General features: G+C 41.8%; 1 protein-coding gene across 1 annotated transcript in view; it reads left to right on the top strand.

Moving 5' to 3' along the window:
- The window catches only part of LOC143928089 (uncharacterized), a 111,293-nt gene that overhangs the window by 60,064 nt on the left and 36,266 nt on the right, over nucleotides 1–14,963 (top strand). Inside the window, exons 19-21 of the mRNA XM_077452709.1 lie at nucleotides 2,145–2,399; nucleotides 13,160–13,420; nucleotides 14,345–14,605. Of these exons, the coding sequence (XP_077308835.1) occupies nucleotides 2,145–2,399; nucleotides 13,160–13,420; nucleotides 14,345–14,605 (777 nt within the window). The remainder of the gene's footprint in view (nucleotides 1–2,144; nucleotides 2,400–13,159; nucleotides 13,421–14,344; nucleotides 14,606–14,963) is intronic.

Raw genomic sequence — 14,963 nt, 5'->3', positions numbered from 1 at the left:
TACTTCTATATACAGTGCCTTGAAAAAGTATTCATACCCCTTGAAATTTTCCACATTTTGTCATGTAACAACCAAAAACGTAAATGTATTTTATTAGGATTTTACACGATAGACCAACACAAAGTGGCAATTGTGAAGTGAAAGGAAAATGATAAATGGTTTTGAATTTTTTTTACAAAGAAATATGTGAAAAGTGTGGCGTGCATTTATATTCAATCCCCCTAAGTCAATACTTTGTAGAGCCACCTTTCGCTGCAATTACAGCTGCAAGTCTTTTTTGGGGATGTGTCTACCAGCCTTGCACATATAGAGAGTGACATTTTTGCCCATTCTTCTTTGCAAAATAGCTCAAGCTCTGTCAGATTGGATGGAGAGCATCTGTGAACAGCAATTTTCAAGTCTTGCCACAGATTCTCAATTGGATTTAGGTCTAGACTTTGACTGGGCCATTCTAACACTTAAATATGCTTTGACCTAAACCATTCAATTGTAGCTCTGGCTGTATGTTTAGAGTCATTGTTCTGCTGGAAGATGAACCTCCGTCCCAGTCTCAAGTCTTTTGCAAACTAACAGGTTTTCTTCTAAGATTGTCCTGTATTTGGCTCCATCCATCTTCCCATCAACTCTGCCCAGCTTCCCTGTCCCTGCTGACGAAAAGCATCCCCACAACATGATGCTGCCACCATCATGTTCCACACAGCATTTTGCTTTTAGGCCAGAAAGTTACATTTTGGTCTCATTGTACTAGAGCACCTTCTTCCACATGTTTGCTGTGCCCCCCACTGCAAATTGGACTTCTTATGGCTTTCTTGCCACTCTTCAGATTTGTCAAGTGCATGAGTAATAGTTGTCCTGCGATTCTCCCACCTGAGCTGTGGATCTCTGAAGCTCCTCCAGAGTTACCATGGGCCTCTTGGCTGCTTCTCTGATTATTGCTCTCCTTGCCCGGCCTGTCAGTTTAGGCGGATGGCCATGTAATGTTGGGTTTGCAGTTGTGTCATACTCTTTCCATTTTCAGATGATGAATTGAACAATACTCAGTGAGATGTTCAAAGCCTGGGATATTTTTTTTATAACCTAACCCTGTTTCAAACTTCTCCACAACTTTATCCCTGACCTGTGTTTTTTTACTTGGCATTTATGATGCTATTTGTTCACTAAGGTTCTCTATCAAACCTATGAGGGCTTCACAGAACAGTTGTATTTATACTGAGATTAAAATTACACATAGGTGGACTCTATTTACTAATTAGGTGATTTCTGAAGACAATTGGTTGCACTAGAATTTAGTTTGGGTTATCAGCATAAAGGGGATAAATATAAATGCACGCCACACTTTTCAGATATTGAATTTATTGATATATTGAGGGGTTATTTCTTTATTTCTTTATTTTGTTGCCTCATATGGCTCACATAGTATTTTTGATTTGTTTTACATAGTACTATGGTAATATGTGTGCACTGTAGGAACATTTTGGCACTTTTGGTAGTGTGAGTATTTACATATTTGTAGAAAATGTTATGAATACTTTTTCAAGGCACTGTATATGGCTGATTTAATGAGTTTGGTAGGCTCATGGTTGTCTAAACGAATAACTAATAAATCGAGACTCAATAAACATACTGTATATTTATATTCATATCGAATGTCATGATTGGGTATACAATACTTTACAACCTCCTAAAAAAAAAGTCTTGTGCAGGACAATCTCATCAGTTCATATGAAGCGCACCCTGAAATATTATTTTAAACATTACTTGAAGTTATGTAGGGGCTTATGATAGCTTATGATGTACATCTAATGCAGGAAACAATGGTATTGAAAGAAAATTGGTATCAGTGTTGATCCAGCAGAAAAACTGAAAAATTTAAATAAATAAAAAACACAGAAAAACTATCAGCTACTTGGTAAAGGTAAAATATATTTTCAAGTTATGGCACAAATTTAGTGTATACAATAGCCTTAGATTTCACAATTTATATATATTTAACCCAAATTCCACTGCCTTGGAATCATGGAATGGATCATGGAAGGGTGAAAAGTAATAGACAAAATAAATGTGGTTCAGGGGAGAATCATCACAAAAAGAACTGTTATAGATGGGTAAACTAACACTTTTTTCTTTAATGGTGTTTTTGTTAGTTCCATGTCCTCCTCACATTCTGTCTGCCTATGCATCTTGTGAGAATATTTCGGGAATAATACACTGGGATAGCAGTCAGAATGCCAAGTCATATGTGGCTGTACTGGAAGGATCAAATCGCTTGTCCTGCAATACCTCTGACACCACTTGTGAGATTCCAGAGCTGGAATGTGGACAGAATTACACAGCTACTGTCTGGGCAGAGGATGGAACGTGCAACGGAACAGTTAGTCCTAAAATGACATTTATAACAGGTGGGTGAAATGTTTAATTTTCAGCAGCTAATAGACATATTTGTGGGAACTCCCTAGATCTAGATTTAGTATAGATTTTACCTGCCCTTTCCTTGTTAAGCCCTGCTCCGGTTGTATGAAATATATTATTTCACAACAGCCAATGTGTTTCGGGGGCTCAGCTTTCCCCCTTCATCATCATCATAGCTAAAAACTAGACCAAACGCAAATACTTTGTATCCAAAGTCAGGGATAAGCAGCCATGCTCCTATTTGCCTCCTCACGTGGAGACACACTGGTCCTAGCTTTCTCTGAGAGCTAGGACCAGCTGCCTTAATAAAGACCTGAAAAGAAAACATTGAACTGCAGTCCATGGACCTGGGAGTCTGCCCCACCCAGATCTCTATCAGACTCCCAATAAAACCAGCCCCGGAACGGACTTTACCAATACAGGGTAAAGAACTATCCTTTACCTTGAAGTCTTTGCTGGTATTCTCTTAGATTACAAATCTAAGAATCCACGGAGGAATATATATCCCATCAATTACTTTTCCTGTAATTTTAACCTGTTTCACAGGCACCCGGCTACATATCCCCCTCTGCACAAACTCGGGCGATGAGCTACTTGGGCAAACAGACTGTAAACTCTGGAGAGCGCATCTGCATTAGCTTGTTGGCTACCTGGTCTATGTTCTACTAAAAAAATTTAGTTATGTAGAGCCAAGAACCATCTGGTAACTCTTGCATTTTTCTCCTTATTTTGGGCCATTTATTTGAGAGGGGCATGTTAGGAGCTTAAACTGTCTCCTTAACAGATAATATTTGAAATTTTCAAGAGCCCATTTGATGGCTAGACATTCCCTTTCTACACTGGCGTATCTTTTTTCAGCAGGGGTAAATTTTCTGCTTAGGAAGGCTATGGGGTGTTCCTCTCCATTCATCACTTGGGACAACACTGCACCTAATCCCACTTCTGAAGCATCTACCCGCACTACCAATTCCTGTGTGAAATCCAGGGTGATTAAGACAGGGCTATTACATAAGGTTGTATTTAGGTTCTGGAAAGCTTTCTCAGCTTCTGGGGACCAAGTTACCCCTGTGGACTCCCCCCCCCCCCCCGGGTAGATCTGTAATGGGAGCGGCCAACATAGCAAAATTGGGGACACACCTTTTGTAGTAGCCTACTAACCCCAAAAAAGCCCTGACCTGTTTTTTATTAAGGGGTCTTGGCCAACTTTGGATTGCCCGAACTTTTGTGACTCTGGGTTTTACTACCCCCCGCCAATAATGTAACCTAAATACCGGGCCTCCTCTAATCCCACAGCACACTTCTTAGGATTGGCTGTCAGCCTCTCACAGCGGAGGGTGTTAATTACAGCCTTCACTTTAGGTAAGTGGCTCTCCCAGTCCGCACTTAAAATTACCATGTCATCTAAATATACGCAGATGCATAGTCTTGGTTGGAAACCCTGATGAAATTGATGAACGTCACTCCTCAGGTACAGTCTGGATAAATCGTTACCATCTTGCTGTTTGGCTTGTTCCTTCCTCCTATTTTGTGGGCTTTCACTGCCATTAGTCTTGAGAGACCACAGGTTGGGTGTCACATATAGCAACAGAAGCATTATTTAAGATCTCATCAGAGGGGTGTGATTCCCCAGTTATACGAGTATATGTCAATATACTGTTTTCTTGTGCCGTCCACCTGAGCTCCCACTTTTTGCATTTTCAATACAGCAAGCAGAGGGAGGCATTTCTGTGTATTTTTTAAATCAGTCTAATTATATCCCTCTCTACGGATGATCTGGCCCTCTATGGACTGGGGTTGGCTGTGGGGCTGTCAGGCTATCCAGGTGGATTTCCCAGTGGAATATAAACCCCCCCCACACCCATTTTTTGGAGCTGAGTGAAATGTGTCCCTCTGTATTTTCTGAATAAATATTTACATCCGTTTTCCTGAAGAAGCCACACCGGCAAAACATGTCGAAAAAATTGGGACGTGAAATATGTATCTGATTACAGTGCTTCTTTGTCTGGATTAGGCTGTGTGTATATACCTATGACAACGAATAACACTGTGGTCGTTTTTATCACTTTCTTTAATAAATTATTTATGTCTTTTATATAGTGGATTCGAGTAGCTTTTCTAACAATTTGTACCATTAAAGTCCCATATCTCAAATTTTTCCCATTCTATAATTCAGGGATGTTGGTACCATATCATTATTGATTAGCTTGGGGCTGATCCTTGCCCATATTTGTGACTACATAGTCTTGGTGGGGTTTAAGGGTGCAATCCATCATCCTCTGAAATGTGGCCCGGGCCCCATGTAGGTCAAATGGCATCCTCTTATACTGCCAGTGCCCTTCAGGAGTGGAAAAATCTGTCTTCTCTTTCCCACATTCTGTAAGTGCTATTTGCCAATACCCCTTTGTAAGGTCCCGGGTGGTCATATATCGAGGATGTCCTAAACACTCAATTAGCTCATCTAACCTGGGCATTGGATAAGCATCAAATATTGACACCTCATTCAGCTTTCGGAAGTCATTACAAAATGCTTCCATCCGGGTTGGGAATAAGGATGATTGGACTATACCACTCACTATGGGATTCTTCTATTACATCAAGCTCCAACATCCTCCTTATTTCCTCTGAGACTACTTGGCGTCAAGCTTCTGGGATGCAGTAAAGTTTTAAGTTAACTTTCACCCCTGGCTCGGTCACAATATCATGCCTGAAGTTACCACTGGAAGATCAGAGAAGAACTCCCCATTTCTTAGCAGAAATTCCTTGGTCTCTTGTTTCTGGCTTATGGACAGGGCCTCAGCGATCTCTACCGCAGGCATGGTAGGAGGACCTGTGGTAGTCATTGCCAAGTGTACTTGGACCATAAGGGATTCTCTGTCTTTTCAGGGCTTCAATAGATAGACATTGTAGATTTGGTAGGGTTTCCTTTTGCCAGGCTGATGTACTCTATAGTCAACTTCCCTCACATGTTCTACAACCTCGTATGGTCCTTGTCATTTCGCCAGAAATATGCTCTCCACCATAGGTACCAGCACAAGAACTCTGTCACTAGGGTTAAAGGTTCGGATCTTGGCTGAATGGTTATAGACTCTAGCCTGAGCCTGTTGAGCCTGTTGCAAGTGGTATTTAACAATGGGCATGACTTTTCCAATCTTGCACTTGAGCAATATGTTCCACTACACAAGGCATGTCCAAAGTCCAGCCCACGGTCCGGTTTTGAACGGCCCGCCTGGTCTTTCTCCATTTAGTGTGCCGTGGGATCAGGGCTTTCAGATGAGCCCAATCCCCAGGACTGTGAGAAGCTCCGTGAGCTTCAAAAGTGAAAGTAAAGTGCAGAGGAGTGTGCTGTGCTCTCTGCTTCCCCTACAGTGCAGTACCTGGCTCAATGAGCAAGCTGCAAAGGTACTGTACTATGCTACAAGCTAAATTAGTGTTAATTTATGTCTGCTTGTATGTCTGTATGTGTGTGTGTGCACATGTGTCTGCGTTCGTGTGTGTGTGTGTGTGTGTGTGCACATGTGTCTGTATGTGTGTGTGTGTGTGTGTGCACATGTGTCTGTATGTTTGTGTGCACATGTGTCTGTATGTGTGTGCACATGTGTATGTGTGTGCACATGTGTCTGTATGTGTGTGCACATGTGTCTGTGTGTGTGTGTGTGTGTGTGTGTGTGTGTGTGTGTGTGTGTGTGTGTGTGTGCACATGTGTCTGTATGTGTGTGTGTGCACATGTGTCTGTGTGTGTGTGTGTGTGCACATGTGTCTGTGTGTGTGTGTGTGCACATATGACTGTATGTATGTGTGTGTGCACATGTGTCTGTATGTGTGTGTGCACATCTGTCTTTATGTATGTGTGTGTGCACATGTGTCTGTATGTATGTCTGTATGTATGTGTGTGCATTTATGTCTGTATGTATGTGTGTGTGCACGTGTCTGTATGTATGTCTGTGTGTGTGCATGTATGTGTGTGTCTGTATGTATGTGTGTGTGTGTGTGTGTGTGTGTGTGTGCACATGTGTCTGTATATCTGTATGTGTGTGCATGTATGTCTGTATCTGTGTGTGCACATGTGTCTGTATATCTGTATGTGTGTGCATGTATGTCTGTATCCGTGTGTGCACATGTGTCTGTATGTATATGTGTGTGTGCGCTTGTGTCTGTATGTATGTGTCTTTAAGTATGTGTATGCATGTGTCTGTATGTATGTGTACGCATGTGTATGCATGTGTCTGTATGTATATGTGTGTGCACATGTGTCTGTATATCTGTATGTGTGTGCATGTATGTCTGTATCTGTGTGTGTGTACATGTGTCTGTATGTATATGTGTTTGTGCACATGTGTCTGTATGTGTCTGTAAGTATGTGTATGTGTACGCATGTGTATGCATGTGTCTGTATGTATGTCTGTATGTGTGTGTGTATGTATGTGTGTGTGCACATGTGTCTGTATGTCTGTATGTGTGTGCATGTATGTCTGTATGTATGTGTGTGCATGTATGTCTGTTTGTATGTGTATGCATGTGTCTGTATGTGTGTGTGGCATGCATTTGTCTATATGTGTGTATGTTACTTTTAATCCGGACTCCCCCCCCCCCCATTCTGTATGTATGTGTCTTTAAGTATGTGTATGCATGTGTCTGTATGTATGTGTACGCATGTGTATGCATGTGTCTGTATGTATATGTGTGTGCACATGTGTCTGTATATCTGTATGTGTGTGCATGTATGTCTGTATCTGTGTGTGTGTACATGTGTCTGTATGTATATGTGTTTGTGCACATGTGTCTGTATGTGTCTGTAAGTATGTGTATGTGTACGCATGTGTATGCATGTGTCTGTATGTATGTCTGTATGTGTGTGTGTATGTATGTGTGTGTGCACATGTGTCTGTATGTCTGTATGTGTGTGCATGTATGTCTGTATGTATGTGTGTGCATGTATGTCTGTTTGTATGTGTATGCATGTGTCTGTATGTGTGTGTGGCATGCATTTGTCTATATGTGTGTATGTTACTTTTAATCCGGACTCCCCCCCCCCCCATTCTTATACCATCAAAACTGCTTTTGTAGGGCTTGTGTGTGATATTAGCCAGGACTGCTGCTCCTCTGAAAAGCAATCCATGCACAGATCTCTTTTCAGAGGCATTTGAATGGCGGTAAAAAGGCATTTTGTTGCCTCCTCGCCACCTGTTTTAAGCCCGTAAATGCAACATATGTGTGGCTGCGGGGTTCCTTAACGGGATTGCCTCTGGGTACCGGGTGGCATAGTCCAAGACAACCTGGATATACTGGTGCCCCCTAGCGGACTTAGCCAAGGGACATATAATATCCATGGCAATCTTATCAAAGAGCACCTCAATGATAAGTAAAGGTACCAATCGATTCCGGAACTTCCAGTGAACTGACAAACTGGGCAAGATTCATAGTACAATTTTACCTCTTTGTGTAAGCCTGGCCAATGAAACCATTTCAATACTCTCTCCTTAGTTTTATCCACCCCTAGATGTGAGCAGAACAGTGGTGTAGTGGTTAGCACTCTCCCCTAGCCAGTAAGAAGGGTCGCTGGTTCAAATCCACAACACTACCTGCCTGGGGTTTGCACGTTCTCCCTGTGCCTGCATGGGTTTCCTCCAGGTACTCCGGTTTCCTCCCACACTCCAAAGACATGCAAGTAGGTTAATTGGCTTCTGTACAAAATTTGCCCTAGTATAAGAATGGGGACCTTGGGTTGTGGGCTCCTTGAGGGTAGGGACCGATGTGAGTGTGCAATGTACAGGGATAGGGACAATTGCAGACACTCACTCAGGTTGAACTGGATGGTCTGGTGTCTTTTTTCAACCTTACTAGCTATGTAACTATGTCTCCCAAGAACATGAGAATGTGCCAGGTCTAGTACCATGCGTCTATGAGGTAGAGGTACTAGCAACTGTTCCAGTCTCTCTCCTCGTATTTCATCGAGTCTGTATAACAGGTCATTTTCCATAGAAAAATGTGGGAATATAGCCTCCTCCCCTACTCTTGGGGTACCCCATTTACCACTTTTACCTGTTCCCTTGCCCTAGCTAAAGTGGGGTCCCTAAGCTGGGCCGTGCCAAACTTTACTCGGGTCATGAGCAGGTCCAGCAGGTCTAACTCCAGAGGGGGGTTCTCTGTGTCACCTGCAAGGACCTCCAACGGAAAATTTTCAGACTCTTTCTCTTCGTTCTACTCCTTCAGTCCTATTCCTTTCGGGCAGTAGGAATACATTCTAGCTGGGGGCCCTACTCCCTGAGCGTTTCCCCATAAGTCCCAGAAAAAAGGGAAGTCTCGTCTGAGGACAATATTATACATGAGATATGCGACTACTCCAACCTCATGGTCCAGGGTGCCACAGGGAGATTCGATAGATACAATGGCCACGGGGTAGCACTTGGTATCCCCATGAATACAAACAATGCCCATTAGCTGTCGCTGCAACTTTTGGGGGTTCATGAGACTGGCATGCACTAGAGTTACTAGACTGCAAGAATCCAACAAGGCAGTCATCTGGCAACCGTTCACTCTAATGAAACAAATCTGTTACTCAGTGCCTCCTGGCTGTTGTGGGGTGCCTCCTGGTGTAGCAACAAAAGAGCTTTGCTGGGTCATACTGTAATCCATAGATTCCTGATTTAGTGAACAACTGGTGGCCAGGTGCTCCGGTTCTTGGCAATGCCAGCACACTATAGGACCCCATTCCTGGCTGGTCTCCCTTTGGTAATTGAGCCTCTTCACACCTTGAGCCTCAGGAACCTCAGTCACATTTACCTATTCCCCCCCCCCCCCCTTTAGAGCAGGATCACCTTTTCCGGGGTTGGTGGGGAAATCCTCAGTACACAAGTACCGCTCCACGAGGGCCACCAACTCATTGGCATCTTTAGAATCAGCTCTTCCGGCAAACCGCTATATAGGGCTTTGAAAGGCACTCACAAAGCGGTCCACTACGACTCTCTCCACAATTTGGACTGGGGTGGTGACCTCTGGCTGTAACCACATTCATGTGAGGTGAATGAGGTCATACATCTGGGACCTTGCAGGTTGGTTCACCTTCAACTGCCAATCATGGACACGCTGAGCTCTCACAGCCATTGTTATGCCAAGACGGGCCAGAATCTTATTTTTCAGAGTTTTATATTGCTGGGCCTAAGCCGCATTCAGATCAAAATAGGCCAAAAAGGGGGCAAGGACCTCAACCCGTTGGTCCTGGGCTAGACCTTCACGCTCTGCCACCCTCTCAAAAACTGTGAGGAAAGCCTCTATGTCTTCCTCGGCCATCATTTTCTGTAGTGCAGCCTGCACTCGCTTGTGTAAATCTGCAACATTGTTCACATGTAGGACCTTGTCAGTCAGGGACTGTACCTGACTCTGTATGAGCTTATTGAACTCCTTCTGCTCCTGCACAGCCACTTGGGTAGCAGTTATAAACAAGGGGTTAGTTTCTTGTTGGTCTGTGCATGCTTGTGCCAGCTGTATGATTAGTTACTCCATTCTTGTAACAGTTTACTGGTACCAGTGAATTCAAAAATCTTTTTTCTTTCAAAACTGCTGCTGCAAGAGGTACAGTCTCTGGGTCTTGTGCCCGCATTCTCCACCAATTTGTAGGGGATCAGACTCAATGCAGGGACAAACTCACAGTTTCTTTAGGAAAACATCATGTTTAATCCAAAGTATATTCTCAAACAGGAGAAAAGGGGCATTATGCCATCAATCATACAAAAATAACTTCTGCTCTACGAATCCTTACTGTGTCGGTAGCCTGACCGGCCCTTGGTTTTGTAGTAAGTGTCCTTACAAATGCAAATACTTTGTATCCAAAGTCAGGGATAAGCAGCCATGATCTTAGTTGCCACCTCACATGGAGACACACACTCTCTCTAAGTGCTAGGACCAGCTGCCTTAATCAAGACCTGAAGAGAAAACATTGAACTGTGGGGCACGGACTTGGGAGTCTGTCCCACCCAGATCTCTGTCAGACTCCCAATAAAACCAGCCCCGGAATGGACTTTACCAATCTAGGGTAAATGACTATCCTCCTTTACCCTGAAGTCTTTGCTGGTATTCTCTTAGATTGCAAATCTAAGAATCCATGGAGGAACATATATTCCATAATTTTTCTGGTGATTTTAACCTGTTTCACAGGCACCCTGCTGCTATAAATTATATATATATATATATATATATATATATATATATATATATATATATATATATATATATATATTTATTTTATTTTTTTTTGCCTGGTTTTTAGCCCTGAGGAAGGGGGAGTATGGCTCTCCCATCCATTCAATGCTTTAGCAAACTCTCCAGAGGGTCCAGAAGTACACCGCAGTTGCTGTCAAGCAGCCTCCAGGACCACACACCACCTATAATGTTACAACAAATCATCATAAGGTCCAGCACTCTTATATCTCACAAACCAGTTTTTTTTATTTTAAATGCCAGAAATGTAGTGGATAAGTAGAGGTCTTGGCACTTGTCATGCTGAATAACAGGGATACAGCTTCAGCATCAGTACAATCAGGTAGCCCCATGGCCATAGGAACTGCATGCACTGCTGATCTCCTGATAGTCATGTGACATTGGAGACCAGATTTACATGTTTTATATGTAATGCTTGTTTGTTATATGTAGAACTCCTTGATAAAGCGTAGTACTCTCTTGTACTATAGCTTTGTGCTTTGGCAACAAACATGCCCATACATTCTTCACTGACTACAGGTTTAATCTAAAAAAGATTTATTCTTGACAACCATTATCATTGTCAAAGGACCCAGACATTTTAGGCCATTTGTTATTATTAAAGGAGATCCATAGTCACATGCACTTTTTTATTTTATAATAATCGGCACAGCATTGTAATAGCAATACAAACAATACTTATATTGGACAATCAAATGTAAGCCTACTTGACAATCTCTTTTCATATTATGAGTGCTCACTGTCTGCTGGCCATCTCTTTCCACAACTCCCTGTATTCCCTGCATGCTTTGCAGCTTCTCCTCTGCTGTATATAGTACTTTCATTTCTAAGGACTATGGCGTCCGTTTATGAAGCAGTGATCAGTGGAGATCCAGAGGATCGCCGCTGATCACAGCCCATAAACAGTATATAAACCAGAGATAATCGGGGGAGAAGTGTTTGAACTTGTTTTCCCGCCGATTATCTCTGCACACTGAGAATCCTCATAGACTGACACAGTAACGGTCACTTTATGAAGCTGCGATTTCAGCGCTTTACTGGCGATCTGTGTCAGAATTCACACTCCCTGATTCACCAGCTCAGAGGTGGAGAACCGGGGAGTGAAGAGAGAATGTGGGGGGGATCTGAGGAGGAAAGAGGAAGATAATTAACTTCCTTATGCCTCGTTCAGACTCCCCAACACTGTAACCATGTCCCCCTGTCATATTTATGTGTATACATATATATACATATATATATATATATAATGTGTGTGTATATACATGTATGTATAATGTCTGTGTGTGTATACATGTATATATTATGTAGGGGGACTCTTTATTTCACTAACATTGATCACACCGTGTGTCAGTGTATTGAGCTGTGATAATTTATCACTGCTTAATAAATTGACATCTCTGTGTATTGGTGAATTTCTAGTACTGTAATCTCGTAAAGTCTCACGAGATTCCAGTATTAGGGGCTGTTCTCCAGAGTTAAAAGCGTTTGTAGATCGCTTCACTCCTCCAAGGGTGAAGCGATCTACTCCGCTTCATAAAGTGGCACACAGAGGAGAAAGATCTCCTATGTGAATGCCGGAGAATGAAGCAGTGAATAGATTTCACTGCTTCATAAAAGGACACCTATATACCCCATGGTAGCTTTCTGCCTGCAGGCAGTATTTCCTGTACTGACTCCTCCTCTGAGCAACTGTGTAGTTCAAAAGGCAGGCTCTGTGAAAAGCGTGACAGCAGTGTCCACTGACAGAGCATAGGGAATACATGTCACAGAAATCAAGTAATTCAAAGTAATTTGTGGGGATTTTTTTACAAAATTTACAAATTCAATCATTCAGATTAATATGAGTTAGCTAGAAATGACTGAAATACAATGAAGAAATAAATATATAGTATTTTGATATGCTCTAAAAAAACTGTATGCACTTTCCCTAATGCCTCGTACACACAAGCGGAATGTCCGTCAGAAAAAGTCAGACGGAATCTTTTCATCGTATATTCCGATCGTGTGTATGCCTCATCAGACTTTTTTCTATGAAAATTATGATGGACCTAGAAATAGAACGTTTTAAATATTTCCAACGGAACCAATTCCTATCGGGAAAACCGCTTGCCTGTATGCTGTTCCAACAGACCAAAAAAGACGCATGCTCTAAAGAAAGTACGAGACAAAGGCTATTGGCTACTGGCTATTGAACTTCCCTTTTCTAGTCCTGTCGTACGTGTTGTACGTCACCGCGTTCTTAACGATCAGACTTTGGTGTGATCGTGTGTGCGCAAGACAGTTTCAGCGGAACTCCATCGAAAAAACCTTCAGAGTTTATTCCGAGAGGAAAACCAGCCGTGTGTACGCGGCATTAACAAACTAGACACCTATGTTTTCTCAAGTAGTATGGTGCAGCTGGGGACAGTGAATCCTTTACAAATAGAAAACATCGTTCTTCTGTACCTGGGACATCAATGGTTTTTGCAGAAATTACAACTTGAAAGTGTGTTTGGTGTGAAAACTGACTCAACTGTAACATTATCTTTGCTTTTAGTGCCATGTATTCCTCAGAATGTTAACTCCACATTACTATGCCAGAAGAATTCACTCAGTGTATCTTGGGATGCCAGCTCTGGAGCTACCGCCTATGTTGCTACCGCTGTAGGAAGACAGGGTCAGACTATTACCGTAGATGTCCAGGATCCCACCTGTCTCCTGTCTGGCCTACAATGTGGAGAGGTGTACAGCCTAACTGTTCTGGCCTTGAATGATGAGTGTAAGAGTGCTGAGAGTACTGGATTGGAAATCACATCTGGTGAGTCTAAACAGTAGTTACAAATATCTGTATATTTGTTTAGGTATAGACAGAGGATTTTTCAGTATTTGAATAAATATGCTTGTTTACAAAAAAACAAAAACCATACCAACCAATAAAACTTTAGCTTATGTAGACTGACAGCAGGAAGTTGATTTCTGACTGGCTGAGATAGGTTGCTATACTTTTGGTCAGCGTTGGTTATACTCTGCTGTTCTCTGCATTGTTACATTGTAAACAATGTTCATTTTGGAAAAAATAGACAAGTTATTTTAAATTTAGCTTAGACATTCCTGTCCCCAGGTAATATTCAACTCATTCAGGACTGCAATAGAGTACAATAATGTTCACTTCTGATATAGGAACTTACCTTATATTTTCTAAATGCCTGTTAAAGAAAGAAGGAAGGAAGGTGATAACTGAGTGTATGCACCTTTTTTCTGGGGCAGGTAATAATACAGAAGACTGGTATATGTCTTCCTACCCATCATTCTCAGGAACACATCTGTCCGCATATGGCTACCTGTATTTTTATTATGATCCTTCGTGATCCTATTCCAAAAAATTGGCGAAGTGGGCTAAGAACCCATCATACATGATATTGTACGGTAGTTCAGAAATGTTTTTTTCAGAGTGTGTGTCAGTGAATGTCATATGCTGATTTTGAATTAACTACTATAATGCTGTGATTCTTCTGTTTAAAAAATGGGGTGACCGGTGCAAGACAATCATAGAGGGAGGTTCAAGACAATTGGCTTGAAGAGGCTGAAAGTTTGAGTCTGTTCATGTACCGTATGCTTTTTAGGGACTTTACACAAACTTTCTAGGATGCTCAATACAAATTAGTACAACCCAGAGGACATAAGAACATAAGGACATAAATTCTGTTTATACATCCTAATTTGTATTTTATGTTTTTTCTAGTTCCTTGCAGTCCAATGCATGTTATAGCTATCATGGACTGTAATGTAAATGGAGCCACAGCCATCTGGGAACCAAGTACTGGAGCCATGGCGTACATGGTATTGTTCTCTGGATCAGATGGACATGAGGTTTCCTGTACATCAACAAACATGTCTTGTTCTGTTTCTGGATTGCACTGTGGAGAAAATTACAGTGTAACTGTCACAGCCTTTGATAACAGTTGCCATGGCATATCTTCAAATACTACCATCATTAGTGCAGGTAATATGCATTTCTGCATGGTTTGTTTTAGCCTTAAGGTAAAGATAGTATAATAATTAATTTAGATATATGATTTACAATATGGGTCAGTTAAAAGTGATAAAACAGATTCAAGCATGTTGTGATCATTTAAAAGTGTAAAATTATGTTTGTAAATGACAATGTGATCATATGATCACAACTGTAAATGTTGGTATAGGAGTTGTGGTAAGATCTGATTTTTACAACAATGGGCAAATTTCCCATCTTGCATCAGTATTATGCCATGTACACAAGGTCGGACTTTCTGACAACAAAATCCGTCAGATTTTTTACAATGGATTTTGGCCCAAACTTGTCTAGCATACACATGGTCGCA

The sequence above is a fragment of the Lithobates pipiens genome, unplaced genomic scaffold (genome assembly GCF_037356315.1).
Source record: "Lithobates pipiens isolate NorthernLeopardFrog02 unplaced genomic scaffold, aLitPip1_a1.2 Scaffold_23, whole genome shotgun sequence".
Classification (NCBI taxonomy): Eukaryota; Metazoa; Chordata; class Amphibia; order Anura; family Ranidae; genus Lithobates; species Lithobates pipiens.
The sequence above is the reverse complement of the archived record's forward strand: the minus strand, read 5'-3'. Positions and strand labels throughout refer to the sequence as shown.